Below are 13,376 nucleotides of genomic sequence, written 5' to 3' on the forward strand. Positions count from 1 at the left end.
GCGGGGCCTGGCCAGCCGGCCTTCACCTGGTGAGGAACCACCTCCAGGAAGCCCGCTGTGCAGATGCCCAACCACCCAGCAGGCCAAGGAAGCAACAGTTCATGGTTCCCGCTGAATTAATCACGTTTCGAAGGTGCGCTCAGCTCTGCAAATCCAGAATCTTACTATCACCGATGCCCTGCCAGAAGGGAAGTCACTGTCGCACCTGGAGGGCCACCCACACATGGAGAAATGGCAGGTGGACCGTGAGAACCTCAGACCCAGGAGTCCTGAGTGAGGCCACGTGGGAAGGGGACTGTCGCAGCGAAGGTGGACACACAGCCAGCAGGGCAATGACCTCCACAGGGTACTGACAGAGGACAAAGGCCAGATCTGGGTGTTTCTGGATGGAGGTCTCTGCGTGCATGCTGGGATGTGCACGTCAAACCTACACGCGTGAGCCACCTGCATGGAGGGGCCCACAGTGCCTGTGATGTTGTACAGTGGGTGTGTGAGTGGCTATGTCTGGACACAAACACCCAGGTGCTCATGTCAGGGTGTGCGTGTGTGTGTGTGTGTGTGCGTGTGTGATGTTGTACAGTGGGTGTGTGAGTGGCTATGTCTGGACACAAACACCCAGGTGCTCATGTCAGGGTGTGCGTGTGTGTGTGTGTGTGTGTAGGGATGGTGTGTGCAGTTGTGTTGTGTGAGTGTGTATAACAAGAAGGTCCTGTCAGGCCCAGGTGACTGCGTGACCATTGTGTGTGAAAGGCCAGCTGTGGCCACTCCCCCACTGACCAGCATGTTCTCCCGAGGGCGGAGCACCAGCAGCCCGCTCGTTCTGGCTCCTTCCTCCTCCTCTTCCTCCTCCCTGTGCTCCGGGACGGGTGCTCTGAAGCCAGCCTCACCAGGAGAAGCCGAGAAGGGTGCGGAGACCCGGAGCCGGAAGCCGTGCGGGATCTCTGCGGGGTTGTTCAGCTTCAGGTGGTGAGTGGACACCAGCTCCCGCAGCACCTGGGAGACCAGAGGCAGGGTGGGCTGCAGGGACCCATCGTCCCTAATCTCCTCCAAGAAGGCTGGAGGAGGGGACTCACACTGGCCGGCTTGTGCCCTGGGAGGGCCCGCAGGGACACTGGGGCGGGGCTGGGGCGGTAACACACTCACCCCAGTGTGCGGCTCTTCTGGGATGAGGTCACTGGCTTGACAGTAGAATGTCATGCCCCCGTCGTAGTCCAGCTCCACACTTAGCCTATTCAAACCACAAGCACTGCTGGGCTGGGCCAGGCCTCTGGGCCTGAAGGCCTCACCTGCTCTGCTCCCCTGACTCCTGGGCAACCTTCCCTGGATGCACCTGCTGGCTTCGCCCTTCCATTCTTAATGCTCTTGTTCCCACAACCCCGACTGGTCTCCACTAGTGTGCACTGTGCCCACCAGGGGACGGGGAGGCCAGCTGGCCCGGGACTCACTGCAGTGAGGACATGTCCACCAGGGGACAGGGGAGGCCAGCTGGCCCGGGACTCACTGCACAGTGAGGAGGTGCCCACCAGGGGATAGAGAGGCCAGCTGGCCCGGGACTCACTGCAGTGAGGAGGTGCCCACTAGGGGACAGGAGAGGCTAGCAGTGAGGACATGTCCACCAGGGGACAGGAGAGGCCAGCTGACCCGGGACTCACTGCACAGAGAGGATGCGCCCACCAGAGGGCAGGGGAGGCGGGCTGGCCCGGGACTCACTGCAGTGAGGAGGTGCCCACCAGGGGATGGAGAGGCCAGCTGGTCTGGGACTCACTGCAGTGAGGATGTGTCCACCAGGGGACAGGAGAGGCCAGCTGACCCGGGACTCACTGCACAGTGAGGACGTGTCCACCAGGGGACAGGGGAGGCCAGCTGACCCGGGACTCACTGCACAGTGAGGACGTGTCCACCAGGGGACAGGGGATGCCAGCTGACCCGGGACTCACTGCACAGTGAGGACATGTCCACCAGGGGATGGAGAGGCCAGCTGACCCGGGACTCACTGCACAGTGAGGATGTGTTCACCAGGGGACAGGGGAGGTCAGCTGACCCGGGACTCACTGCACAGTGAGGACATGTCCACCAGGGGATGGAGAGGCCAGCTGGCCCGGGACTCACTGCACAGTGAGGACGTGTCCACCAGGGGACAGGAGAGGCCAGCTGACCCGGGACTCACTGCACAGTGAGGACATGTCCACCAGGGGACAGGAGAGGCCAGGTGACCCGGGACTCATTGCACAGTGAGGACATGTCCACCAGGGGACAGGAGAGGCCAGCTGGCCGGCACTCACCGTGCAGACCTCACACAACCATGCAGGTCGAGTCTCAGGGGTCCCACTGCAAAGTCCTGAAGGCGCCTCCTCCTCTGTGGAATGTCCCTCTCCACCTGTTGAGACTCAGCTTCACCCCTGGTGCTCCCCAGGTAAAGCAGCCATCCAGGACAGGGGTGGCCCCTAACCCCAGCCAGGAGGGCTCACCTCGCTGTCCAAGCTCATGAAGCCCAGGGCGTAGCCGGTACACTCCACCTTGTTCAGGACGTCCGGGCTGAGGACCATGGGTGTGAAGGAGACGCAGACGGTCCTACTGTCCCTAGCAGGGACCACCTGGCACCGACAGAGCAGCCTTAGCACTGCCCAGAGGGCGGCCAGCAGGGACTGAGGGAGCTCCCAGCTTCCGGGGCAACTCACCAGCTGCTTGGGGCTGAGAGAGTAGAGGTGCTCTGAGGGAACCCCGCTGTGCTCCTGCAGTATGACTGAGATGATCTTCTGGGGGGCTCTGTGGCGGTCACTGTTCTCGTCCTGTCATCAAGGGGTCCCCGGCTCACACGGGCCCAGCCAGCCCGCTACCCACATCTGGGCAGCCCTCAGACTGGCCAGCCCACCTCTCCCGCCACCTTCTGCTTACAGACTGGGCAGCATCCTGCCCAGAGATCCCGGAGAGACATGGGGACCAGGGAGAGCTGGTCTCGGGGGTCTCGGGGCACACTATCTCGTTCCCCTCTTGGTCTCGCAGCGGGAAGGGCGGCCCATAAAACACCAGCAGTTCCAGCAGCCGATCCTCCTTTTCTTCTGGAACGTAGGTCTGCCAGTCCAGGCGGATGTCTGGGGTAGATGTGGGAGCAAGGACAAGGAATAAGGAGAGGACAGGCCTCTGTAGGCCTTCTCGCTGGAGCTCCTCAAGTGAGCCGGCTATTCCCACACAGAGGGCAGGGTCAGGACTTATTTTTCTCTGACATCACTTCCAGGCAATTGTTCTGCTCTGCAAGTTGTCTTTGCAGGCCCACGCTGAAGGAAGACTGTGGCAGTTGTCCCCACTCCCAAGAGGTCACCATATTGATGCTAAACTTGGTGTGGACACCTGGTTGGCACAGCGCACTACAGCCCAGAACTCCTGGACTGAAGTGATCCTCCAGCCTCAGCAACCCGAGTGCCTGGGACTACAGGCTCGTGGGAGCAGGGGACCACCAGGCTGTGTAAGGAGAAGTGATCAGCCGGGGGCCACTGCCACAAGCTTCCTCCACACGCCATCGGCTTACTTACTGGATTACCCCTAGCCTTCTTTGCCACTGTCACTGCCTCTCCAGTCCCAACAACACACCCAGCGTCCACAGAGCCCATGGCCCCAATATGTCCTACAATCAGGATGACCTTCTTGTTGCTATGTGCCATCAAGTTGTTTGCGACTCATAGCGACCCTATGTACAACAGCCCTAAACCCTGCTCTATCCTGTGCCAATCGCACTGCCTCTGACACACCCATCCCAATTACCCCAGTCACCGAATCAATCCATCTCATAGAGGGTCTTCCCCTCCTGCGCTGTCCCTCCACCCTCCCAAGCATGATGTCCCTCTCCATGGATCAGGTGCACCTTAGTCTCCTGTCTGACGTCGTTGCTCTTCAGTAATCTCAAGAGGTCCCTCACAGCTGACTTTTCCAGTGCAATTCGTCTCTTGATTTCCTGGCTGTTGCTGTTGTTGTTGTTGTTATGTGCCGTCGAGTTGCTTGTGACTCATAGTGACCCTATGTACAACAGCCCTAAACCCTGCTCTATCCTGTGCCAATCACACTGCCTCTGACACACCCATCCCAATGACCCCAGTCACCGAATCAATCCACCTCATAGAGGGTCTTCCCCTCCTGCGCCGTCCCTCCACCCTACCAAGCATGATGTCCCTCTCCAAGGACCTGGACCTCCTTACAACATGTCCAAAGTATGTCAGATGAAGCCCCAGAATCCTTGCCTCCAAGGAGCAGCCCGGTTTAACCCTCTCTAAGATGAATCTGTTTGTTTTCTTGGCAGTCCATGGTACATTCAATACTCTTCTCCAGCACCACAGCTCAAAGGCTTCAATTCTCCTTCTATTCTCCCTAGTCATTGTCCAGCTCTCTGACAGTAATGCTGTGTTCCTTCTGTATCCCTAGCACCTTGGAGAGCATCTGACATGAAGTTCAAGTACTGAGGTCGAAGCCATGGAAAGGGGTCCCCTAGAAGTGTCCCCATGAAAAGAGAAGGCATCAGTGGTCCAGACCCCAGGAGGTTCCAAGTTGGGAAGAACAAGCCCTGTCAGGAATTCTAGCTGTTCTCTGAGTCCCAGGCTGGCTTGGATCATCTTCCCCTCCCATCAGCTTGGCCATCAGGATTCCCAGCATTCCTGGGTCCTGCTCATGGACCGGCCTGCTCCAGTCCCAGCCTGACCACCACAGACATAGCTGGTTGCGAGAGCCCCCCCTTTTCCCCTGCGTGTCTCACCACATGGGCTGGAGTTATGCAGACGAATGACTCGGGTGACAGCATTTCCTCCAGAGAGCAGAGTGCCAAACCTGGTGTGGGGGAGGCTCAGGGTGAGCTGCGGACACAGACGGGTACTCTCTGCAGACTTCGCTGCTTTGAGATGGGGGCCGGGCATGTGGGGACTTAGGCAGAGAGGAGGTGCCAGGGCGATCTGCCTCATCTCTCCAGAGTGGCTGAGGGTCACTGCTGGAAGCCTTCCCGCACAGTGTCTGGTGGGCCAGGAGGCAGCTGGTCACTGTCCAGTGACCCCATCACATATACACAAGTGCACTGACTATAGGTTGGCTGGTGTGAGGAGTCTTGGGTCTGGCACTGACCTTGGGCCATGCTAACTACTCACGACTTCAACCACTAAAAGCCTTCTGAGATGTACAGATGGGGGCATGTCCCCTGAGGTCTCTCTCCCCCAGCCTCACCCTTGCCCAGGACCTTCTTGCTGGGTGACGCCAGTGGACACCACTCAGAGGGAGCTCAGGCCAGAGGCCTTCAGGGGCCACCAGGGAGCAGAGGATGAGGCTGTGGTCTGGGCACCCACCTGATGATGGGCTCCTTGTGAGCCTGGCCAGCGGTGTAGGGGGTCCTTTGGGAGCTGATGGGGCAGCCCGCCACAGCCATGTGCACGGGGATGATGGCTGGAGGTAGGTCTCCCACCTGCAAGCACACGCCAGTCCTCTGTGACTCTGCTTCCCAGCCGGATGCATGCTCCCCAGCTCCCCACGCCCTTCCTTGAGCAGGGCCAGGGTCTCTGCAGCTCGACCCCAGCCATCTGACACTTGTCCCTTCTTCCAGCCAGCCCAGGGGCCCTGCAGCTTGACCCCAGTTATCTGATGTGCACCCCTTCTTCCAGCCAGCCCAGGGTCTCCGCAGCTCGACCCCAGCCATCTGACTCCTACTCCAGACTCAAGGACCAGCGGAGCCACATCCCCTGCCCTGGCCTCCTTCACCACCTCCCTGGGCTGCATGTCTCCCCCAGCCCGACAGCAGCTCGCCTGCCTCGACACTTTGGCCTCTCACAGCACCTTCTACCAAATTTCTGTATCTGCTCAGTGAAAACATGTTGTCTTTCTATGACTATAAAACATAATAAGCAATATCTAAAACAGAATAATAGTATGTGGTAATTCTCCATAATCCTCCCTACCCAGCATGACTTGCTATTAACTTTCAATGCAGTGTACATTAGTTATCCCATCTTTCTCTGTCTCCCCCAACCTCAATGTCAGTCCTGTTATACAACACTAAACCATTTTACTAATAAAGATTTACAGCTGCTTCTCATGAGCGACACAGAACTTGACGGCCCGGCTGTCGCTCAGCACCCTTATTCGCTCCTCTCTGCCGAGGGACGGGGATGCTGGGCAGGCTTGTCTCTCCCCTTTCTCTTCTGCATCTGTTTCTCTATTTCAGAGCAGCAGAAGCTGGGCAGTCTCCTCCCATCAATTTACAGCCTCTGAAAACCCGGTGGAGGGTCAGTACTGAGCAGATCTGATTGAGGACAGCGAGTGTTGAGTTTATTACAGATTACTTGAAACTTTGTTGATGTGTGCCATTGAGTCAGAATCGACCCATGGCTGACTCTCCAGCGGGTTTTCTTTCTTTTTTTTTTTTTGATACTTTAAAAAAATTTTTATTTTATTATTTTGTGTGTGTCTACCGTCAAATTGGATCTGACTGGTACAGGAGGAGCTTGCCCTGCCTTCTCCAGCAGAGCATCTCGTGGATTCGAACTGCTCACCTCTGGGATTGCAGTGCAGCTTCTTGCCACTAGGCCACCAGAGCTCCCTTCTCCAGTGGGTTTTCAAAGGCAATAATTATCACTAGGCCACCAGGGCTCCCCACAGCTGCTACATACTTACTAGTCACTTGTGTCTGTCTTTCTGTGACTTGCCTGACCAACGCCCATTTATGCTTCTTTATTGCTATTTAAGAACTCTGTCTATTAGGGTGATCAGTCAGCTCTTTGTCGTGTTGTTGTTAGGTGCTGCAGAGTCAAGTACGACTCATAGTGACCCTATAAACAACAGATCTGAACCCTGTCCTGTCCTGTGCCATCCTCACACTTCCTGACATGCAAGAGCCCATTGCGGCAGACACTGCATCGATCCACCTGATTGAGGGTCTTCCTCTCCTCCGCTGACCCTCCACTCTTCCCAGCACCATGTCCCTTGCCAAGGAATAGACTCTCCTAGCAACATACTCGAATTATGTGAGGCAAAGCCTCATTATCCTTGCCTCACTCCTAATTTTGAACCATGCAGTGTTCCTTTGCTCTGTTCATACAACAGCTTCCTGGTTGAGGTACAGGTTTCACATGAGCACAGTTAAGTGCTCTGAGGTTCCCATTCTTCTCAATGTCAGCCACAACTTGTTATGATCCACAGGGTCAAATGCCTTTGCATAGACAATAAAGCACAAATAGACATTCTTCTGGTATTCTTTACTTTCAGCCAGGATCCATCTGACATCAGCAATGAAATCCCTAGTGTCATGGCCTCTTCTAAATCTTGCTTTGTCATATAATCCAATCTATACTAAGGATCTACTCTAAGTAACTTGTTCGAGTTACTAAATTAATGAAAATCTTCCATGCAATAACTAATGGAGATAATGCGCAGTGTTGCCGGCTCGGTGGTAAGGAGTTGTGTTGCCAATCCAAAGGCAAACAGTTCAAATCCACCCGCGGCTCCACAGCAGAAAGACAGGAAATCTCCTTCCTTGTGAGTTACTGCCTCTAAACGCCCACTGGAGAGTGAGCGATGAGCCAGTTTCAACTCAATGGCACCAACAACCACTCCCCCCACACTAAGTCGGAAACTCTTTGGAGGGTGTTGTCTATGATCTTATCCATCTCTGGATTCGCTACATAAACAGAATGGCAAATGAATGTCCAGAGGACGAGGTGAGGAGGTGTGCTCTGGGAGGCGGTCACTGTCCCACCACTGCTTACGCCCCACGCCAGGTGTCAGGCCATTTCCTTCTGGGCTTTTGGGCCAGGCAGGCAGCCCAAAGGTCCCTACACAACCTGAATTTCCATCCGCACTTGGTGAGTAGCATTTCATAACCAGTAAGCTTTCCACGGGGAAGGCCAGGTGTAGGAGGGCAGGTAGCATAAAGGGGATTATTGTCCCCACCCCCAGGTAGCTGGCAGCCGCACGCCCTTACCAGGCAGACGAGGTTGTCCCAGTACTCGCCCCACATGTTGGCACAGGCTGCGATACCAATGCTGAGCCGCTGGTGGGCTCCCAGGATGCCCTGGGAAATGTGTGGGGAAAAGGCCGCTCCCTTCCCATGAGCCAGCATGCTTTCCATAAAATCTGCGGGGAGAATCAAGAGTGGAGATTCAGAGCCCTGGGATGTGAGGTACAAGGTCTCACATATGGGGAACTCTGGTGGCCTAGTGGCAAGGAACTGCAACTACAATCCCAAAGGCGCATGGTTCAAATCCACCAGATGCTCTGCCGGGGAAGGAGGGACAATCTCCTCCTGTACCAGTCAGATCTGATTTGACGGTACACTCACACAAAAAAAATTTAAAAAAAAAAATAAAAAAAACAAGGTCTCACATATGAGCAAAGGACCGTGTGCATCGTCACAGAGAAGTCGGCCTGCAGCCCTGCTGAGGTCAGGCAGAGCACGACCACATCGTGGAAGCCAAGAAGCTAGGACACTCAGGGCTCTGCCTGGCTGGCCTCTCACCCCCTGAGAGGCCATGCCCCAGTTGGGGCCCTCCCTCACTGACCACCAGCTATCCCAAATCAAATCCAGGCTCCTGGCCCAAGCTTGTGCTCTGGGAGGGTGTGTGTGTGTGTCTATGCGCTTCATAGGAGGGGCAGGCCATGCCAGGTGAAAGGTCACAGACATCTTGGGAAGTGTAGCTAGAACAGACAGATGTGGGATCCGCAGAAACCGCGGGAAGTCTAGCTGTGACCCTGGTCTAGACTAACACCCACCGTGGTGGCCCTTACCTACTTCCTCTCGCTTGGCCAGTTGCTCTCGAATCCTCGCTGTCCTCAGCAGGGCAGGGGCCATGTCAGGTCTCCACGGGACAGAGACACAGAAAGGACAAGACAGTCAAGGCCTTCCTGAGGCCTGAGCCTCCACAGGAGCCAGGTCCCTCCCGGTGCTCAGTCGAGGAAGGCCTGCAAGCTCCTCCCAGGGAGAGGCAGTCAGGTCGCATCCGCACCTCCTTTTCCAGTCTTGGCTCCCGCTGGACCCCCAGCAGGGCATCAAGTGTCCCCTCGGCAAGCTCTGGGACAGTGGATCCCCTTCATACCCCCAGTGTAGGACCCCTGGATACAAACTCCATCGCAGGCTGAGTCTTAACAGCTCCCGTTCCAGTTTTAACTCCTGATATCTGCCCAGCCTCCATGCACCCAGCTTCTCCAGGGTGGGAAAGTGCGCGGCTTACAAACTGTTCTGAGCTCCCCACCCACCCACCAGAGGCAGAAATTATGAAGTCGGCTTCCTTTGTCTTAGGAGATCAGGAGTGTTTTCCAAGAAATATCTTCATGGTTTTCTGGGGGGTTGTGGGGGAAAGAGGCCTTAATTTGCAGTGTTTGCCAATTTCTGTGGTGTGGACACTCTCACTGTAGCAGATTTTCCAGCTACCATCTTGCAAAATGAATACTTATCATCTGACTCTCCCCAGCCAGCACCAGTGGACTCCAGCTTCACTCTTTCTCTGCCTCTCTGGGTTAACAGTGGTCCGAGTTTATTTCCGCCGAGGGGCACAGCCGCTCTGTTGATCTCTGCCCTTTTCACTGTGGGTGCCCTCTTTCCTGCCTCACCCTGCATCCATCAGCCCAGACATACTGCTCACCATTATCTGGGCACACCTCTACCCATAGTTCCCTTCCCTGAGGGAACTCCTGCCTCACCCAGGGGCCAGCTCATAGGTCCAGCAGAAGCCTCCACAACAGCAGACCAGGCTGAGGAGAAAGGACCATCCGGCCACCTCTCCACAGCCCCACTGATGGTCTGGCAGGTGCCACTTCCTGTGTGTCCCCATGTCCACCTGCACAATGCACCCTCCTACCTCTCACAGCAACTACCCTCTTGTCACGTGAACCACAGAGGTAAACAGGGTAAAATCCCCATCATGTCACAGCCACCTGGCACCCACCTCTGAAAGGAAGCTGACTTACATGCTGGCCTTTTTGTTCAGGCTGCTTTGGGCGCTCCCAAAGTACTCAAAATTGAGGGTGAAAGGGGTCTGTATCGGGGAATGATTGGTCAAGATGAGCTGGCCGTTGACTTGAGTCCTGAGTGGCACTGATGAGCCGAAGTCCAGGCGGAGCTCCTCCAGGCGGCCGGGCCACTGCTCTGTGCTCTGGAAGCTGCCCCACACCCATGGGGACCATGTTAGGCGTGTCACCCTTGGCACAGCCCTAACACCTTTGGGGGATGGGAGCCGCCCAGGAAGCAGGTCTCATCCTTGAACTCCTTCCACACTGACCCCAAGGGCCCACCCCTCCTGCTGGCCACTGCTGAGAAGAGGGACCTTGAGCTCTGCACAAGCTGACCCAGGCCTGAGCTCTGAGCCCTGTGCGGGAAGGCCTGATGCCTGGTCATCTCTCATCTGCCTGACACTATGCCACTGAGTCTGTTGGAAAGGCCACATGGGGGGGCAGGACAAGGCTGGGGGGGTCAGTTCTGTAGACTGGAAGGTGGGACAGCACGGTGGCCTCTTCCTGGTTACAGCCGTCAGACCAACACCAGTGTGCGGTGGCCCATTGTGGGGTCATCTCTACCCTCAAGTCCCAGCCTTGGGACTGGGCTCACCTGCTGGGAGGGCTCTCTACAGCGATGGCAATGGACACCTGCAGTCCCTGCGCCTTCCCAGAAATGGCCAAGGCCACGGGCTTCTGCATGCCTGACACATGACACAGGAGGGCCAGACTAGTCAGCTCTTCCTAGAAGAGAAACCAGTCCAAAGTCACATCGAATGCAGGGATCGGTCAGGGATGGCCCAGTGCTGAACTTCTGAAGAGGGCCGTGATGGCCCTCCACAGCAGGCGTGCTGGCCGAGGGGTAGCACAGCCCCAAAGCTTTGACCTCTCTCTAGATCCACCAGTCCTGAAGGTCTACGCCCTTCCTCAAGGCTGAGGCTGCTCCAGACATCTGGGCAAGATGACACAAGGTGAGATCCCCAAAGTGGACTTCAGAGTAGGTCGCTCAATCGAAGCTGCTATAACCCAACCAGCAGCACTTCCAGATTCTCTTTGGGAACCGCCACCCACAGGGACAAGGCCAGCAGTGGAAACCACGCCCTCCTTGAGCCAGCTCCGCTCAGCGCTAAGCCTGGGCCTATCCGTCTACCACCCTGGAGCTGAGGTTCGGCTGTGAGTGGAAGCTACTGGCCCCATGTTTGCCAGGAAGGAACTGGGGCCTGGGTCTACAAGCCTCTGAGAAGTTACATGTTCCCACAGGGAGGTTGGAGGGGAGCCAGCAGAGGCCCAAGCACTGAGGATGTTCAATCCCAGGGCCTTCCAATGGGTCACTGTGGGAAGAGTGCCGTGTCCGTGCAGGAGGAAGCTGGCGAGTAGCTGGCTTCCCTGACACACGCTGGGCCCACAGGAGGAGTCTCAGTGCCGGGCATCACCCGAGGGGTAGCTCTGCTTTGGATCTCTCGGAAAGCTGGGACGCTGGGTCCACCCGTGCCACAGAGAATAAACAGCCTGCTGATGGCCAGCACTGATGCCAACAGCTGGTTGATAGGTTCGAGGACACACCTCGGCCTGCCTGAGGCTCCGTACCCTTGTGTCCCGAGAACTGGGCAGGAAATGAGACTCAAACGCAACAGACCTTCTCTAGTCACGAGGACCAGAAGCAGGGACCTTAGTAAGATGCATCTGGGGGTCCCAGTGAGGAGAGATGCCCACCAGGCATTCAGGCCCTCACCCCACCACTCACCTGGGTGTGGGTAGTCAACTCCAGGTCCAGGGAGAGTTCCTCACTGGGACCCAGCACGCCACACTCGGGGGAGACAGTCACCGTGCAGAGGTCTGCTTGGTGCCCCAGGAGCTGGGAGACACATGGGTGGACGTGCTGACATATGCTGGGCCCACAGGATGTGTGAGGGGCCCAGAGAGCGTGCTCAGACTGCTGCACACCCACCAGACACCAGCACAAGGGGCCCGTCGGCAGGACCAGCTCCCTTTTCTCTTTCCCTTGATGTCAGAGCCACCACACCCTGCACTGAGGGGTTCCCTAGATGAAGCAAGCTGCCCTGCGAGGCCCTGCTGATGGGGAGAGAGGGGCAGCTGTCTGTGTGCACATAGGGAGGCTCTGTCTCCCACGACGCCCAGACCAAGCCTCACGGTCAGTGTGAAGGGCAGTGCCTGCACTGGGCTCCCAGCAGGAGTCACGACTACACTCTCTGTGCCGGTCTAGCTGGGTTCACCAGAGACTCCTCGGGCAGGGACCAGGAAATGTCTCAAGGTAGGAGGGTAAGGAAAAGCTGAACCAAATGTTTTTCTCCTTTGAGAAGCCAATGTTAAACGGGGCACTATGGAATGAGGCACAGGCTGGGGTGAGAAAACATCTTTCCTCATGGTTCTTTTTTTTTGTATTTTAAAAATTTTTAAATTGTTATTTTAACGGAAGTTTACAGAAAAATTGGATTTTCATTCTTTCATTGTCGCACAGTTTCCTCCCTCCCCCTCCCCTAGCTCACTTTTATTTTTTGGGGGGGTTTTAATATTCACTCATTGTTGCGGGGTCTTTTTTCATGAAGACTACAGCCCGCCCCCGGGGGGGTATGGGCTCACTCACCTTGTCCCACTGGAACTGGGAGGGCAGGAGTGTACCGTTGATGAGGGTGATGGCCACGTGCGTGGGCACACCCACGTAGAGGTTGGTGACTTCTAAGTGGCTGCTCTTGAGGTACACGTAGGGCTTCTGCACCTCAGCATACACGGGTAGGTGGCTGGAACACAGAGGGCCACAGCGGGGTAGGGACAGTGCCGTCTGAGGCTGCACAGAGAAGCAGAGTGGAAGGCCCGGTGCAAAGGGCCAAGTGTCCCACATCAATAGAGAGAGTGGAGCAGAGGTTCTGAACTTGACCACATCGGCTGGGAAAGATGGACAAGGTATGGCAGACGCAAGTACGCAAGGCTCTGCCCACTCTGCACTCCAGAGACTGGCAGAAACGCACCCGGAGAGCTGAGGGCTGCTATGTGGGCACTGGAGACTAGGACACAGTGCCAGCTGCACGCCCTTCATGTGGAGGTGTGTGTGAGTGCTTCGATGGAGGCTGTGTGCAGAAAGAAAGGAGTGAAGAAACAGAGGAGAGGAGGGCAGCCACAAAGAGCAGGTCACCAGAAGCCAATGGGTCATTGCTCTCTAGTGAGAAGCTGCTCTGTAGTTTGGGGATGTGAGAGCTCCAGGGAGCACTGCGGTGGGTGGAAAAACTGATCACAACTTTCTCACTGTAAGAGGATGGGGGAGGTCTGGTGGCCTAGTGGCAAGAAGCTGCACTGTAATCCCAGAGGCACTCGGTTTGAATCCACCAGATGCTTTGCTGGAGAAGGAGGGACAATCTCCTCCTGTACCTGTCAGATACGATTTGATGGTGTACACACACACACACACA

The 13,376-nt window shown here is 56.4% G+C and overlaps 1 protein-coding gene across 1 annotated transcript in view; it reads right to left on the reverse strand.

Annotated features, from left to right (window-relative positions):
* DLEC1 (deleted in lung and esophageal cancer 1) overlaps nt 1–13,376 on the reverse strand; it is a 62,366-nt gene that overhangs the window by 4,758 nt on the left and 44,232 nt on the right. Inside the window, exons 20-33 of the mRNA XM_006890654.1 lie at nt 12,557–12,710; nt 11,696–11,806; nt 10,565–10,695; nt 9,928–10,110; nt 8,749–8,819; nt 7,946–8,097; nt 5,319–5,434; nt 4,742–4,812; nt 2,896–3,092; nt 2,679–2,789; nt 2,469–2,594; nt 2,283–2,377; nt 1,144–1,228; nt 778–993 (exon numbers count right to left, since the gene is read on the reverse strand). Coding sequence (XP_006890716.1) covers nt 778–993; nt 1,144–1,228; nt 2,283–2,377; nt 2,469–2,594; nt 2,679–2,789; nt 2,896–3,092; nt 4,742–4,812; nt 5,319–5,434; nt 7,946–8,097; nt 8,749–8,819; nt 9,928–10,110; nt 10,565–10,695; nt 11,696–11,806; nt 12,557–12,710 — 1,819 coding nt within the window. The remainder of the gene's footprint in view (nt 1–777; nt 994–1,143; nt 1,229–2,282; nt 2,378–2,468; nt 2,595–2,678; nt 2,790–2,895; nt 3,093–4,741; nt 4,813–5,318; nt 5,435–7,945; nt 8,098–8,748; nt 8,820–9,927; nt 10,111–10,564; nt 10,696–11,695; nt 11,807–12,556; nt 12,711–13,376) is intronic.

The sequence above is a fragment of the Elephantulus edwardii genome, unplaced genomic scaffold (genome assembly GCF_000299155.1).
Source record: "Elephantulus edwardii isolate Elephantulus edwardi_28Jun2011 unplaced genomic scaffold, EleEdw1.0 scaffold00091, whole genome shotgun sequence".
In the NCBI taxonomy this organism is placed as follows: domain Eukaryota; kingdom Metazoa; phylum Chordata; class Mammalia; order Macroscelidea; family Macroscelididae; genus Elephantulus; species Elephantulus edwardii.